The 15,989-nt window shown below is 34.9% G+C and overlaps 3 protein-coding genes and 1 long non-coding RNA gene across 5 annotated transcripts; 2 read left to right on the top strand and 2 right to left on the bottom strand.

The window, feature by feature from the left end:
* Window positions 1–1,125: 1,125 nt before the first annotated feature.
* LOC123218676 (formin-binding protein 4) lies at window positions 1,126–6,836 on the top strand. Of its 2 annotated transcripts, none has more exons than XM_044640211.1 (10): window positions 1,126–1,372; window positions 1,975–2,067; window positions 2,615–2,739; window positions 3,123–3,925; window positions 4,033–5,402; window positions 5,776–5,852; window positions 5,951–6,046; window positions 6,125–6,198; window positions 6,286–6,421; window positions 6,505–6,836. In XM_044640211.1, the coding sequence occupies exons 1-10, from the start codon at window positions 1,288–1,290 to the stop codon at window positions 6,586–6,588; spliced, it is 2,943 nt and encodes a 980-aa protein (XP_044496146.1). In that variant the 5' UTR covers window positions 1,126–1,287; the 3' UTR covers window positions 6,589–6,836. The 2 variants fall into 2 exon arrangements, with proteins under 2 accessions (XP_044496146.1, XP_044496155.1); XM_044640220.1 differs by having other exon boundaries at window positions 1,975–2,351.
* A 263-nt stretch (window positions 6,837–7,099) lies between these two features.
* LOC123218701 (protein YELLOW LEAF 1, choloroplastic-like) lies at window positions 7,100–9,494 on the bottom strand. Its single transcript, XM_044640257.1, has 5 exons — window positions 9,384–9,494; window positions 8,903–8,959; window positions 8,124–8,290; window positions 7,557–7,614; window positions 7,100–7,457 (listed from the first exon to the last, which is right to left on the bottom strand). The coding sequence occupies exons 2-5, from the start codon at window positions 8,952–8,954 to the stop codon at window positions 7,270–7,272; spliced, it is 465 nt and encodes a 154-aa protein (XP_044496192.1). The 5' UTR covers window positions 8,955–8,959; window positions 9,384–9,494; the 3' UTR covers window positions 7,100–7,269.
* A 797-nt stretch (window positions 9,495–10,291) lies between these two features.
* On the top strand, window positions 10,292–11,204 carry LOC123228957. The gene is made up of 2 exons (XR_006504769.1): window positions 10,292–10,719; window positions 10,959–11,204. It is a non-coding gene; the product is annotated as an uncharacterized LOC123228957 (long non-coding RNA).
* A 344-nt stretch (window positions 11,205–11,548) lies between these two features.
* LOC123220573 (farnesyl pyrophosphate synthase) lies at window positions 11,549–15,828 on the bottom strand. The gene is made up of 12 exons (XM_044642835.1): window positions 15,452–15,828; window positions 14,527–14,551; window positions 14,256–14,371; window positions 14,052–14,138; window positions 13,786–13,902; window positions 13,607–13,695; window positions 13,451–13,502; window positions 13,067–13,162; window positions 12,520–12,564; window positions 12,333–12,422; window positions 12,174–12,245; window positions 11,549–11,948 (listed from the first exon to the last, which is right to left on the bottom strand). Exons 1-12 carry the CDS (start codon window positions 15,788–15,790, stop codon window positions 11,820–11,822), a joined length of 1,257 nt encoding a protein of 418 aa, XP_044498770.1. The 5' UTR covers window positions 15,791–15,828; the 3' UTR covers window positions 11,549–11,819.
* Between the last annotated feature and the right edge of the window lie 161 nt (window positions 15,829–15,989).

Raw genomic sequence — 15,989 nt, 5'->3', positions numbered from 1 at the left:
AGAACAATAGAAAAAAATATTAACATACAGAATTACTAAGCAAAAACTGGTTCAAAAAATATATAATAACGACAACAACAGCCTGAAATCATTTTCCTTTACCGTTATATTCAATTCAGTCTAAAGAAATAACGATTCAACACTAAACTTTGTTCCTATCAACAATCAACACCAAACTTTGTTCCTATCAACAATCAACACCAGCTATTTCATTCAATTATCAAAATCAAACACTTCAATTGACAAAGAAAAAGAACGATCTAAGATCCTGAAATTCAACGAACAAAACTAACCGAAGCATGCAAAGAAACGAACAGATCTAGCAACAAAAAGAATCGGATAAGTAAGAAGAGCGCATCGATCCACTTGGTTGCGAAGAAAAGGAGGAAAATTAGAGGATTTAGAAAAATAAAAAAACTTTCTTTCGTGTTCTCGAGAAATAAACTGATTACGAGGAGTTATTCGTTACCTTTCTTATAGCGAGGCAAATGATGAGGAGAGAAAGGAAATTGTGGAGAATAAAATAAAATAAAATAATTAAAATTAAAATTTATTTATTTATTTATAATGCAAATAAATGAATAAAACATGAGAATGTTGATGGACAAAACAAAAACGGAATTTGATTTTGCCAACTTAGAATGTGATTCACTCCAAATTAAATGTAAGCAAAATCGAATTTGAGCGTTCGAAATAATTTAATTTTAGAGTTAAATTATAAATAGATTGAAATACAATTATACAGATAAGTTCAAATTCAACTTATTTATATAAAAATAAATTTAATTTTTAACCCAAATTTATGTTATTCGAACGTAAGTTTAAACTCACGAAAGCCGAGAAACACAACGAGAAGGTGATACGGCATCCTATAGTTTGTAGGGTGGTTTTTGTGACTGAGCCAAGGTTGTGGGTTCCCCAATAATCTATTCAGCCCGGCCCAATTGAAAAAAAAAAAATACATATAAGATTCTTAAACTTTCAAAACAGCCCTAAAAGTTGTAATTATTTATTCGTCCCCCCTACTACATGTGTGTATATATATATATATATATATATATATATATATATATATATATATATATATATATATATATATATATATATATATATTTATATGTATGGCTGCACTTCCCCGTTTCAGATGAATCCTAGAACAACTCAGACTTCTTGAAGAAAAAGAAGAAGCTGCAGAACATACGCTCAAAAAGAATCCGGCAAGACGAAGAATTCGCAATTAAATTTTATATAAATTAACTAATTTATCGACAATCAAGCACTGAAAGGATGGGGAAGAGAAGGGATCGAATGCACGCAGCTATTAGCAACGCTGGTCGTCGCGTCAAGCTCGATCTCTCCGTGGAACCCTCTGGTATATGATTTTGTTTATATTGGTGGGGTTTCGATGCATGGTTGAGTCGGTATGTTTGTGAAAAAAAAAATTAATTTCTTTTAGGGTTATGAGTTGGGTGTTTCAAGTTTAGGGTTTGTCTATTCCAGTAGCATTACATGATATAACGTTCAAATTCTTAATTTAACCAGGATCTCTCGGGTGTTAATATCGCTTTCTTCGAAAGAGAAAATTGAATTTCTAGGACTATGACTTGGGGATTTTTTATTTTAGGGTTCTACTGTTACGATAACATTATCAGAAATAGCGTGATCTGGTAACACTTCAACAAGCTTCAACGTTAAATTTGTTGTTTGAGCAGACAAGATGTCAGTCTAAGTGTTATTGCTACTTTATTGAAAACATATAGAATTTCTAACAAAAATAAAAATTTAGGGCTTTTTATTTTAGGGTTAATTGTTACAAGAATGTTTTTGCATATATGGCACCTTCGTTATTAATGGTTCTTAGAAGAAAAAGATTTTAACTATTCTGGTAATGTTACTGGTGGATAAATGATATGTTTTGCAAATGCACATTATGCTTCATGCTGATTGTTGTAATTTGTAATTTTAATTTTGTAGGAGATTTGGGTGGCTCTTCGGTTAATGATGAAGTTGGACAGGATACAGAATCAAAAGTACATGCCGGGTTACCCAAGTCACCATCTTCTTCAGGTGGGTTCCATCAGTTTTCTTCAAAAGGACTTCTACTATGTAGAGAGGCATGAGTGCTCAACATTATTTTGGTGGAATTATGGAACTATATGTACAAGACATGTTATGTTGTTTGTACCAAGAATTTATTTTCAGATTGTATGGTGGCTGTGGTATTGGGAACATTCATTTCAGATCAGGTCGGGACCTGCCACTGTGATATTTTGAATGAGTCCTTATCTGATATGCCCAATTTCCCGGCATCAAAACGTATTGGAGATTTCTTCTGGAATATTTTTCTATCGGTTCGTATGCCTCTGGCTTTATTTGCTTTTTGCCTGCACTAACATTTTGATTGATTTGTGACAGGTGGCGATGATGAATTGCTCCTAAAATGCGCATGTCAAATTTATTTAGTTTTCAACATTTGGCTTCCTTAATTTGGAATCTTTGTTACATTTATAATTTAGTGCAAATGCTTGTTATGCTAATGTATGGATATGCTTTTTCCCAGGTATATGAATTATATGTTTTGAAGGTTTTTGACAATATTATATCTTGTCTACAGGTCACATGCAACAGAATCCACTGCTATTGCTTGGACAATATAGCGATGATGAAATTGATGAAGAAGCAAATAAGCAACTTCAGCAAGCTGTTGTGGAGAATTCTGCAGTGGATGATGAGAGCCAGGTAATTTATGGATTCTGCAAACTGCTTTTTACTTAGGTGTAAAGGGACCAGAAAAATGATGTCTGGTCAGATTAAGCCTTTTTAGGGTTTGTGAGCTAAAAGTCTTACATATAAGCTTACTCCTTTTATCGGGAGTATCACTATGGCAAAAACAGCACCTACAATATTTCTGTAAATCACAGTAGGTCTTCCACCTCTTTCTTGCTGTCACTCCAAAATACATGGTTGTGCTGCAGGTACATTCATTTGACTGTGGTGTTAATAGTTCTTTCACCAAGAATTAATATTTTGGCAATACTCATTAGTTATTTCATTTGTAATTTTTCCTGACTCTTTATTGTCAACTCTATTTTCTTCTTATGCTAAGTACTTCATTTTGTCAGGTTAAGGGTCAGCTTGGTGAAGGAAATGAAGATAAGGATGTTAATAGTAGTGAGGAACTTGCTGCTCAGGAGGTCAAGCAACAGGAAAAGGATGGATTTATTAGTTCATCAGTTACTCTCCAGAAACCAGAAGTTGTTGACACCAGAGATGGTCATACTACTGCCTCAAGCCAGTCACACGAAGAACTAAATTCGGCAGAACAAACCTCTGTTGATGGTGCTTCTGCTGTACAAGTAATTGGAGACGTGAGTTATGGTTGGAAGATGGTATTGCATGAAGAGAGTAACCGATATTATTATTGGAATATTGAAACCGGGGAAACTTCTTGGGATGTACCTCAGGTTTTATTGCAAACAGCTGAGTTGACCTGTGATCAGAAAACAACTACTAATGATAATTCACAGACTCTGGTTATGGCCACTCATCCTGAATCAGCTATGGCTGTTGAATTTGATTATTATTCACCTGCACTAACCACTGATGGCTCAATCGCTGCCAATATGATTTCTCAGAGCAGAGATGCATATGAATGTGGGTCTCAAATGAATCAGAGAGTTGAAGGAAGTGATAGTGAAGTTTTGAAAGATGAAAATGCGGCCGCTGGTGTCAGCCTCAATCAATTAAATAGTAGCAGTGTCTCTGTTGATGCTTTATCTGTGAATGGGGGCTTAACTATAACTGCTTCTGAGACATACTTAAATGGTCTTATAACTAACGCAGAAAATGAAACTGTGGTTGATCTTTCTTCTGGGCTTGTGAAACAGTGTGAGGAATTGCTTGACAAGTTGAAATCACTTGAAGGGTATGGATTAGGCAGTGCCTGTTTAAATTTAAAAGGCCCCTGCCCTCCTTTCATATGCTTTTTGATTTTTCTGTTATCTTTTCTGATAGATTGCATATATGTATCAGGTCCACTGGAAACCTGCAAGGTCATACCTGGGCATTGAAGTATGTCTTGGAAGTTGAGACTAGACTTTCTGATATCAAATCACTTTTATCATATGGATCATCTTTGCTGCCATTTTGGCAACATTCTGAAAGGCAGCTTAAGAGGCTGGAAGGTGCCATCAATGAAGAGATTTATCGACTTGCTAAATCTCAAGTGGATGATGTAATGGCAATTCATAGTTTTAGTATGGCAGATGGCAAAGACAAAGTGCTTGAGGAAGGGCTTGAATCACAAATAGAAGAAAATCAGAACAATGTGACTTTTTTAGCTCCACTAATATCTGATGTTCCTTCAAAGGCTGACATGTTGACAGTAGTCGAAAAAGACCTTCACAACGGTTCTTATGAAGTGGTTGTAGATCCCAAAAAGGTTGCTTCTTCTGGATCACCCACTAGACAATTGGAAAATGGCCCAGTGGTTGGGGAGCCAGTCAATGGGTTGGTGCTTCCTGGTAAATCCATTCCTGAGTCTGGGTTCCATGTTGGGGAAGATATTGACATGGATGTGGACATGGAAGTTGAAGATGCAATTCCTGCTGGTAACACATCAACTGGTGCTGGAGATATTGCTTCAGTGGAGAAACATGTTCAGCCAAATCTATCGGCAGATCTTCCATCCTTGCCATCAGAGGATGCATCCTTTGTTCCACCTCCTCCTGATGAAGAGTGGATTCCTCCTCCACCACCTGATAATGAACAGGTTCCTCCTCCTCCACCTGATGAGCCACCTGAACCTTCATATATCCCAACCACATCTTACATGGAGACAGGGCAACCTCTCTCGTACCTGGAGCAATACAACTTATCCTATCCTGATTCTAGTTTTACATATTATGGGCAAACAAATATTCAAGTTCCAAGTAGTAATATCTATGGAAATGTTGATGGATCTCAGGTTGATGTGCCTCATGTGCCAATATACTATGGGGTGGTACCAAACACATGCAATGAGACTGCTTCAGTTATGGTTAACCCTGCTCAGTCTGTTGCATATTATGGCCTTCAAGATGGAACAATGCCTTCAGTGCCTGTTGTGAGTGCTGTGGAATCTTTGCAGAAGTATCATGAATCTGGTCCTGCTAGTGACATTGTCATTTTTTCTGATCAAATTGGATCTGTTGATACTGATTCTGAAGCTGTAGTAGCAGTGACAGCTGATCTTTCTGTTGGTGCTGAGAATAACATGGACACCAGTGGGGTTTCTTCTACTTCTACAACCATTCAAGCCCCTGCAAGTATTTCTCTGAAAGAGAGTGTTGTGTCAACAAATGCTCTTTCTTCTGCTGCAGCTACTGCTACCACATCATCAACTACAAAGGTTCAATCCAAAGGTGAAATTTCTGAATAATTTATTTATATTAGCTTCTCTCTATGAGATGTTCTTACTCTTACAGTTACCACTCTCTTTCACTCTATTTGACGATTTTAACATATTCGTGCAATGGCCCCATGTTCATGGAAAAATTTAGATAGCTTTTTTTGCCTTCTTTTGCAATGATTTAAAGTAACTTTTAACATCAGTGTGAAGAATCTTTTTATGTTAGTTCTACCTTTTTTTTAGCTGTTTCTCTTGAATAATTATCTCTAGAGTATTAACTCATTTCCCAAGTTTGCTATGTGATTACTTGCTTCGAAACTTTTGGTTTACTAACATGAATGATATTATCTAGTTGATTTAACTTGGATTTTTTTCCTTATTATCAGGGCGAAACAAAAGGAGAACAGTGGCTGTTGCTCCCTCCTTGAGGTCCAATAAGAAAGTCTCCAGTTTGGTGGACAAGGTATTTTGTTTCTCTGAACGTTCAGCTTTACATGGAGGCTGTATCCTCATTATCAATTATCTGAAACAGTTTTAACGTTTTTAATCAATTTTAATCAGTGGAAAGCAGCCAAGGAGGAGTTGAATGAGAATGATGAAGATGAACCTGAAAATGCTTATGAGATTTTAGAGAAGAAGCGTCAAAGGGAAATAGAGGTTTGTAAATGGATTTCTTTGTTTATAAACTGTATTTTCAATTGATGAGAACTGTTTCCTTACATTCTTTGCTTGCAGGAATGGCATGCACAGCAAATTGCTAGTGGAGAAGCCAAAGATAATGCAAATTTTCAGCCTCTAGGAGGGGATTGGTATGAGATCTTATAATCTGTACTGGTATGCCTCTCTATCTGCTGTTCTTCCTTCACTTTTACTCATTTACTATATATTTTTCCTAGGCGTGAGAAAGTAAAGCGTCGGAGAGCTCAAGCAGCCAAGGAAGCTGCAGAGAGTCCAGCTGATACACGAACTGATGGAAACCAGCAGCAGCCCGATTTAGTAGATCTCTCAAAGAATCTACCGACTGGATGGCAGGTGTGTTTGTATACTGAAATTTCTTAACACCGTGGTATTTACTGCCTATTAGTGTCATTTTATTGGTTTGCCATTTCTCACAGGCCTATTGGGATGAAGGTTCAAAGCAGGTCTACTATGGAAATACCATCACTTCAGAAACAACCTGGACAAGACCCAAGAAATGAGCAATGGATGCACTTGTTACAACCTATTTATGGTTATATTTTACCCTTAGGTTGTATTTTTACTTTGCCTCTTGCCTCTCATTATTTTCATTGTATATTTTCCCTTTTGCAGACCAGATAGAGTTAGTAATATAGGTTATAGGAGAAGGCTTAGCAAATTTTTATAGTACGGAATATACTAGTCAGTAAATTGGAGTTTTCACTTCCTATAATGAGAACTCACTCTCATCTCAAGGCTTTTGATCCAATGCTTATTGAAACTTTGTATGTATAATTTGAGATATCAACTATTATAAAGTTGCAACAACCAATCTTAAAACCACAAATAGGGAAGGACAATTTGGTTTCGATTAAATGAGTCAATTTTAAACTAAAACTTTAGTTTGACAGTTCATTTGAAATGAGTTTGGGCATCCTTGTCAGTGATACTATTTACCCATCTAGATACCATTTAGACTTTGTTGACCCTGTAGATATATTATATATTAACCCAAATAAACTTAAATTTGAATACCATGAACACCAGCTCAATTTCTATTGAAAAACCATTAGTAGACAAGTCAACTACAAGGAGAACCTTTTATGGTAGTCGATGTAATTGTCATTGTCATCAAAGAGTACAACACCATAAACTAAATTTGTAGCCTGGAATTCAAGTTTAAAATATTTATGATAATTTTCTCATCTCCTGCGGTTGTTCCTGTTGTTCTCCTCGCACTCTTTATCCTTTAAAAACCCTAAAAACGCTAGAAAGCCAAAGAGAAAGAATCCACCCGAAAAGTTGCCTCCACCACCACCTCCACCACCCCCACCACCATCATCATCCCGGGGTGGAAATCCAGTCCCACCATCATCCAGTTTCGGTGATGCTGCAATTCAGTTAATCATCAGCCAGCTAAGAGAACTTCAAAAAACACCTAAAACATGACTAATTTTTCAAGGAAGAAGATTGAGCTACCGGCTATTACCAGGAGCATTGGTGACTGTTATCGTTGGTGCCTGCTTGGTAACGGTTTGAGTTTGCCCCTGCAATAATGAGGAAAAGGAAGATCAGAACCTCAAATCAGCCTTGGAATAGTTTCATACCAACTCTTACTTCTTGCAAATCATTTAATTTCTATTCCTCAGTTACTTTTCACGGAGCAAACTTCGCTATCTCAACCAAAGGATATTTTATACACTTTGTTTAATTTCTATTCCTCAGTTACTTTTCATGGAGCAAACTTCGCTATCTCAACCAAACCCAACAAAATTATTAACAACCGTACACATATGCTCAACTTCATGAGAATTCTCAATTTTCTAACCTTGACTGAAATGTTAAAGCAGCTAGTGCAAAATCATGCTTTATCGATTATCTGCACCTTAACACTGAATTACAACTAACAAAATAAACTTAAATCATTACATTCATGTTAATACAAGGGAAGCCTTCAGATTTTTATTTGTGCCATAACAAGTTCTAGACATGAGACAAAATCTAAATTAAGTGACAGGGAAAGGACAAAAAGATTGAAATCACATATAGAACCTACTGAAGCAGAAGCGTATACTACAGCAGACTGTATTCTTCGTTTACTAATAGGTTTTAACTGCAAGCCAATGCCAGCTGGAGCAATGGCTGCTTGAAATTGCATGGAAACCCTTGCTGGACAACATTCAGAGAGCTTAACTTGCTCTTTACACCAGTTCCCTGTTATTGCTGCACACAAATACCAATCATTTAATCTTATGAACCACAAAACAATCAAATAATGTCATCAATGCTGCAGTCACACAAAAAGCTACCACAATGTATCATGCAGAAATTCCATTCTTCTGTTTCTATTTCAACACACAAATCAGTTTCTCAAAAAGAAAAATGGCATTAACAAAGATCATCCGATCTTTCTGCATTCTCTCTCTCTCTTCCTAAGTTGCACATATACCATGTATAAAGCAGGGGAAATCATGAACATGAACCACAAAATAAATGGCAAAAAGTTATATAATGCTAGATATCAATCAAGGCAGAATTGTTTCCATATTGGAGGCCACATTTGTTTATGGGTACCACCCATCCAAACATTCATGGATTTGTCTCTTAAGAGTTGTATCTCCAAAAAAAATTATGAACGCTGTCTCCATTTTTCTGGTTAACAATTCTTCCTAAACAGACATCAATGTTGTTTTTAGACATTCCCATATCGTAACTTTCCAGTAAATCACTTCACACTATTGCAACCCCAATGGACAAATATAAATATGCCCCAAAGAACAAAACTACATGAAAAAAAATCTAAATCTATATTTATTCACATATAGACAAATATACCTGGTATCAACAAAGGTGATGCGGCAATACTAGTTGCTTGCAACACAGGCATCTTGACTGTGATGGAGATGATCACAAGCTCAAAAAAATCATTATTTGTTGAACAAAATTATATATTTCAATCAAATTACTCAAGCTCATATTTTTACTCTAAAATATTGAACTTTTTGGATATACAGCCAAACCCATTAAAGTAAACAAATGAATCTTCTTTTTCCAATCATGGAATCAAACGCCTCCAATTGAACAACAAAACTTATATATAATTAAGTACTAATCACAATTCTCATCTATCAAAATTAAAAAACATCAAATTGGGCTGAAACTGAGAGATGGGTTTGTGTTTTTTGGATTACAAACAGCGAGGAAACCGAAACGAGAAGAAAAAAAAACAATCATTTTCCGTCAATATGCGCCGTTTTATAGGGAAACAAACGGGTAAAACGAACCTAAAACAAAGCGAAAAAAGTTAAGTTCATACCTTTATTAATAATAAGCCTCGCTTTACACGGGGAACGGAGAGATTTTCTTGAGCTAGCGGCTTTGGCCTTTATAGCCAAAAAGGCGGTGAAGATGGCTGGCGGATGATGCGTGATGACATTACAAAAACAGCGTCGTTTTTTAATATGCTAGACGTACTCAAACGACAACGTTTTACTTACAATAATTTTTATTTATTATATGATTTTACATATTATTTGTCACAATCTAAAATAAAACGTAATGACATATTCATCTCTAAAGCACATTAGATTAATATAGCAAGAAATTTTGCATTTTAGGCTTCAAAAATTACCATCTTCCAAATTAGAAACTTAAATTTTACATGTATAAATATTGAGTCATTAAAGGATTAAATGTTACTTTTATATTTAATTTAAAATTATTTAATTATATAATAACATATCATATTTATTTTATTATCAATATATAAATTATAATTTTATAAGTTAAAAATATACAATAAAAATGTCAATAAATTTGTTTATTATATATTTTATCGTATATTAGAGCACACGATCATACTATTATCACGTGGACATTATCAATTTGATTCATAGACCTATGAACCAACTCCTTGACAAAATTAAAACCCAATCTAAATCTAAAAACATTAATTGTAACTAATACAATAACAATATCGATTGATTATTAAGTATTATCTACATAGTAGAGAAAAAGAAGAAATGTTATAAAATAAATGTATAATGTGCATATTTTTAATCTCCCTATACCATCTTTCACATATAAACAAGAGAAAAAAAAATTGAAACACCAACATACAATACATCAACACAGAGAAGAGACCGAATTTACAGGTTTTATGAACTTATAAGTATCAATTTAATTATAAATAATGATATATCATTATATAATTGAATGTTATTATATTTTTAATTCAAAATCATATAATCAAATAATGATAAATTATCATTGATATTCAGTTCGATACTAATTACAAATAAATAAATGTAGTATACATTAATATTTAAATTATATAGTAATTAGTCACTAATTAGGTCTATCAAGGGGAAACTTTGATTAAAGAGTTTGAGTTTCAACTAGGGCTTGCTTTGGTGGCTCCAAGTAGGGAAAGATTGGAGCCAACTGAGCCTCCTCTAGGCATTCCAGGAGCTCGGTGGTGGCGACATCGAAAAGAACCCACATGAGTGGTGGGTGAGCAAAGGCACCGCGTATTTGAATGCTTTCTGAAGTCGTTGTGCAAGCGATGTGAGCCTTGGAAGGATGATTGTCTCTTGAGGCCTCCCAAGTTGAAGGTTGGATCTGATGTCTGTCGATTCTTCTTGGAGATCGTGGTAATTTCGTTATGTGATTGTTGTTCCTCATAACTCTCGTTTATGATTTTTTCACTGTCCAAACTTGGAATAGAAAACACAATAAGATTCATACAATTTATTTATTTATTTATTATAAGAGTAGATTTGACTATTATGAAAAATGTATGTAACATATATATCTAGGAGAAAAAATGTAAACAATAATTACTAACAAATTAAAACGAATGATTACCTCATTGTTCCAATTCCAAATGAAGAATTTGCAGGAAGAAAGAAAAGAATCTCCAAGCTTTGATATTATTGTAGAGGACAAGGATGGCATGGCAAGGAAGGGATATGAAATCTTTGCACAGACAGAGCAATACAATAGAATTGGAAAAATGGCTCAAAAACTTGTTAATATTGCTATAATTCTGGTCTGGACTTTCTAATTACACTTCTAAATATGTGGAGACATCTAATCAATAAATTTGAGCCATTATTTTTTTTTCTTTTTTTCCTAATTTATGATTTGAATATGAATGAAACAGATGTTCTTCACTATAATTAGTTCAAGTACATTGGCATTTGAGATGAGAAATTATATTTATTGTCTTACCAAAAGGATTAAAAAAATATATACTGTCTAAATCTAAAAATATTGTTGTAAATAAAAAAAAAAAATCGTTATGTTCTATTCTATGTGATAAAATAAACGTTAGAAGAGCAATTTTGTGATATTTGCTAACTTAGAACAGTGCAAATTTCAACAGCTCACTAGCAGTAGTTCATTAACCCACCCAAGGGGGGTTTCTGTTAATTTTAAAATATAAGGAGTTTGTTGTTATTATATTTTACCTCAGGGAAATTAAATTTAATATCCTCCAACTTTGAGAATCTATTGAAATCACCCTCCAACAAGTTACAAGTAGTTCTGAGAACACTTTTATTCTCTTCTGTGAAAATGTAAGCTGATTGAGAACCAGAAGTAAATCAGATGTTCATAAAAAATACACACTTATTCTTTTCCATTTCGAGGTTACAACACAAAACAGGGCCAATAAAAAAAAAACCAAATCAAACAGCTACTGGTCTAGTCCTTGTTGATAATCATCCTTGGTCGATAGGTCGTGAAGGTCCTACTTCTGCCTCTTATATATCTTGGCTAAAAATGACTTCAACAAAGCTTGAATGGCCTTATTGGGATGAGCTTCAATGGATTTGATTAACTTTTCATAACTTGCACTTTCATACTCTGCAAACGCACCCTACAAGAATACCCCGTAAAATGTTGATCACATTAACATGACAAGCAGATGCATACACCTTCGATCACAACATAAAGCAATTACTTGGCAATTTTCTTGGTCGCATCAGCAAATAGCTGAACTTGGGTTTATGTTTATAAAATGGGTTGGTTTTTATGCATATTGCAAAAAAAAAAAAAAAAAGATTCTCAGAGATGTAAACAGAAAGGAAATGTAAAGACAAACCTGAAGATCGATAGTATTGTAAAGCTCTTTTACTTTTGCAACACAGGCTGGATCTGCTTTCCCATAATTCTCCTGGGAAACAAAAGATGTATGGTTAAATCCTTCGACTATAATACACCAATGCAGTAAACTTCCAAGAGGGTGGAGATTCTTGCTTACAATTAACAATTTCTTCTGTTCTTCGTTACAACGTTCCATTGCTTTCACAACCAACCAAGAGCACTTAAAATCTTCAATATCAGTTCCAATCTAATAGTATGATAATCCAACAGTCAGGTCATCAGACTCCTCATTAAAATATGAGAAACACAGCCGAGCACGTAAGCCCAAGCTAAGCATACATTACCTTACCAATCACTTCAGGAGTGCCAAAACAATCTAGATAATCATCCTACAGAATATAGTAAGTCATGAGTCACCCCAAGAAAAAAATTTCTCAAACCTGAACAGGATAAATAACAAATATATGTCAATTTGATTGTTGAGGAGACATGATGTTAGAACTCCCATTACCCAGGTGTACCCTCATACACATGAGGGTGTTAGCAGGGAGAATATTGTTTTTGGGTGTTGGATAGCCTTTGACTAATTGAGAGGCTACTACTTGGAAGGAGTTGACACCTCTTGTTGTCAGATTTTTTTCTGCTTTCTTTGTGTTTACAGTTGGTTTTGATCGAGTATAGATAAAGTTTGAACAAACAGATTTCCATTGAATCCATTACAGGGGTTTTGGTTGATTGTGTGGAGATATTGGATTGTGTTGATTGGTTTGTGCAGGAATTCTATCACATGGGAAGAAGGATAAAACCCGATCATGATAACTTTTAAAAGTACTTTTCACTTCCTCTGGGAAAAACATAGAATATAGTTTTCTATGTGAAAGCAATTATTACCTGTACTTGAAAATAGATTCCCATTTCAATAAGAATGTTCTTGACATCAATGTGATCATCAAGATTTTTGCCTGCCATAAGTAAAGCACAAGCAACCTGGAAGAATCGATAAATCAGAAGCAAAAAAGGTTGAATACCAACATAAACATGTATTTCTGACTTCTGAGTATACACAAAAATAATAAAAAAATTGATCTTTTCTTATATGGTTTGATGGTTATTAAATAATGTGAATCTAAGAAGCAACAAATTTACACTGAAGAAACTTCACTTGAGGGCCTGTTAAAAGGAAATTAGTAACATGGAAAATGAGGGGAAGAAAATAGAAAAGAAAAGAATCCCAAAAACAGATAGTGAAAACATAAGATAAAGAAATTATCTTACCGGAAGGTAGAAAGAGTAATAAGCAGTTTTGTACTGAACTATCTGGCAATGACTACATGGAAAAACACCGAAATAATATGTTAAAACAGAAAAGGATATCCGCTTGTTTTGGACGAACCCAATTGAAATCATAATTAGCACAACATTCTTACTTACAGTGGCAATGAATACTTTGTTAGATCTTTCTCCCCCTCAATTGTAGTAATTAAGTCTATCATTTGTCCTGAAGCTGTTTGAAATTCGACCTGGATAAACATGATTCATACCAATACAGAGAAGAAGGTTATATCTAAACAAATTAGTCTTGATCTATAGCCAATGAAAAGACAAACTACCTCATTAAATAAATCCAACAAGTCCACATAATAAGGCTTTCCCCTAAAATGCTTCTTCAAAATTCTTGGGATATGGTTGCGAAGTATTATGCCATCATTTACGGCAATCATACCAATCTGTGATAGGCATAAAAGAAGTTAAAACTTTTAACAGCTACCAAGATGCTGAACAACAGCAGAAAAAATTCAAGTTCCTATAATCTTTAACAGATTAGCCAATTCAAATCAATTCATATCCCCTGAAAATTCCAACTAGGAGCCCACACCTTCGGACGTCTGAACCAGCAAGGTTGACCACGACGTGTATGTGAGCCATCCATGATATCATCAAGAACAAGAAAATAAGCCTGAAGCTGCAAGACTCATTCTCAAGATGGTTTACAATTTCAGTACAAGAAGAGGAAATGACTGCAATAGTAATGATCCTAACGTATGACATTGAAAACAAAAGAATCAACCAATAGCCATACCCATTCGATACACCAGCCAAGTGCAGATGAAAGAAAAATTTCATCATCTGTTAGTTCTTCCCCTTCTTTCAGTAACTTGTAGCTGTCAACAACAGAAAGCCCTCGGTTCAGCTTCCCTGTCCAGAATACAATCAATTACAGAAGTTAGAATAAGAGGACTCTACATTTTCTACCCAAAATGAAAGAATTTCCATTTCCTTGGAGGATAGAATGCCACTGAAATAAACAAAACATAGAGTTTCATGTACAAGATGTAACATTTTTATCTGACCTCCAGGAACATTGTAATCCAGCATCTGCAACAACAGAGCACGTCAACATGATCAGAGCTTGAAAATCTTCACTAGGTACCAAAGAAGGAAGACATATCATATGGCACAAAGTATCTGAAAAATTGCACAACAGAGTTGAAACAAGAAACAACACGAGGGTATTCCCTCTGGCCCATGCATAGAATAATTGAATACCCTTTCTTCTCCACTGTGATATGGAGGGTTCAATCAATCAATCACTTTCCTCCTTTTTTCCTTGTCAACCACCAACTAACACAATAAATTTTTTAACAACAATCTTAAATTCGATAGTGGAAAATCTCAACTTCCATCCACAATATACTTTGACTAACTGAGAAAAAAGTAAAAACTTTCGTCTCATTTCTTTCAGCCACGATACTATTGATTTCAACTCTATGAAAAATACCAAATGCTTTCAGCCCACTGTTTACAACACAAATCTATGTCCATTGAATTAAAGCTAGGCTGAAGTTTATCTTAAACAAAATACTGAAACTTTAACAACAACATTTCTCATTTCATCAGATTTCCAACTTCAAGCCCAGATTTTGAACGAATCAAAACCCGGGCACTTGTCAAAAGATCCAAAATCAGCTAAAATAAATCTAAATCTACGATCCTAATCCAGGGTTCTCAAAAGGGAACCTAATTTATTAACATTCCATAATAAAAGGATACCAAAAATCAAATCTTTCCAACGCTAACTAATCTGGAAAACCAATAATTATTTGACAGCCATTAAAACCATCCCTAGCCAGCCAAAACACGTCAAAATAGACACTAATAAAACCCCAGCAACCAAACCCATTACGCCAAAAACATTCATCATCACAACCAACAAAACAAAAAAACATCAAAAACAAACAAATAAACACAAAGAAAAAGACGTTGAATGGGGCTTACACGTTCGACCCATTGGCGAGAAACGTCAGTAAATTCAAAGGCAGGGTCATTGAGAAGCTCCTGTTTTAAGATATTGTAAACCTCCACGAACTTGGACTTCAAATCACTCATCTTGCTGCTGAATGAGAAAGAGAGAGAGAGAATGGCTGCGAAGTGTTGGTTAGCTTTTGCTTTGGTTTTATAGGAAAAGTTTTGTCTGGTCAATGAAATGCCCCTGTTCCTGTTGCTGTCGTGCTGTGTTCCGTGTGCTGTTTCAGCCACTCTGTTGGATGCTGTGCGTTGGTTGTTTATATCGATTCTGTTTGTGGAAAAGTTATCCAAGGTAAATGTGTAGCACATGTTGTGGGCTCCATCCTGGGGGCGATCCGATTTAGTATGAACTCTAATACATCTCATATCATAAATGGCACTCAAATCGACATTGAGATTAATCTAATGGTGGAGATGGGTTAATAATCGTCAAAATTTGTGTCGCCATCAACAACTACTATGAGTATGATGTTTAGATGATTTCAATGGTTTATACGAAAAGCATAAT

The sequence above is a fragment of the Mangifera indica genome, chromosome 1, assembly GCF_011075055.1.
Source record: "Mangifera indica cultivar Alphonso chromosome 1, CATAS_Mindica_2.1, whole genome shotgun sequence".
Lineage (NCBI taxonomy): Eukaryota > Viridiplantae > Streptophyta > Magnoliopsida > Sapindales > Anacardiaceae > Mangifera > Mangifera indica.
The sequence above is the reverse complement of the archived record's forward strand: the minus strand, read 5'-3'. Positions and strand labels throughout refer to the sequence as shown.

Coding starts and splice junctions, on each gene's coding strand:
- LOC123220573 (XM_044642835.1), bottom strand. CDS start 15,790: ATGTGCTACACATTTACCTTGGATAACTTTTCCACAAACAGAATCGAT. Junction 14,139..14,255: donor TTGGCTGGTGTATCGAATGG/GTATGGCTATTG, acceptor TGAGTCTTGCAG/CTTCAGGCTTATTTTCTTGT. Junction 12,565..13,066: donor GAATCTATTTTCAAGTACAG/GTAATAATTGCT, acceptor TATATTCTGTAG/GATGATTATCTAGATTGTTT.
- LOC123218701 (XM_044640257.1), bottom strand. CDS start 8,954: ATGCCTGTGTTGCAAGCAACTAGTATTGCCGCATCACCTTTGTTGATA. Junction 8,291..8,902: donor ATCACCTTTGTTGATACCAG/GTATATTTGTCT, acceptor ATTTGTGTGCAG/CAATAACAGGGAACTGGTGT. Junction 7,458..7,556: donor AACAGTCACCAATGCTCCTG/GTAATAGCCGGT, acceptor ACTGAATTGCAG/CATCACCGAAACTGGATGAT.
- LOC123218676 (XM_044640211.1), top strand. CDS start 1,288: ATGGGGAAGAGAAGGGATCGAATGCACGCAGCTATTAGCAACGCTGGT. Junction 2,068..2,614: donor CAAGTCACCATCTTCTTCAG/GTGGGTTCCATC, acceptor TCTTGTCTACAG/GTCACATGCAACAGAATCCA. Junction 6,199..6,285: donor CAGCCTCTAGGAGGGGATTG/GTATGAGATCTT, acceptor TATTTTTCCTAG/GCGTGAGAAAGTAAAGCGTC.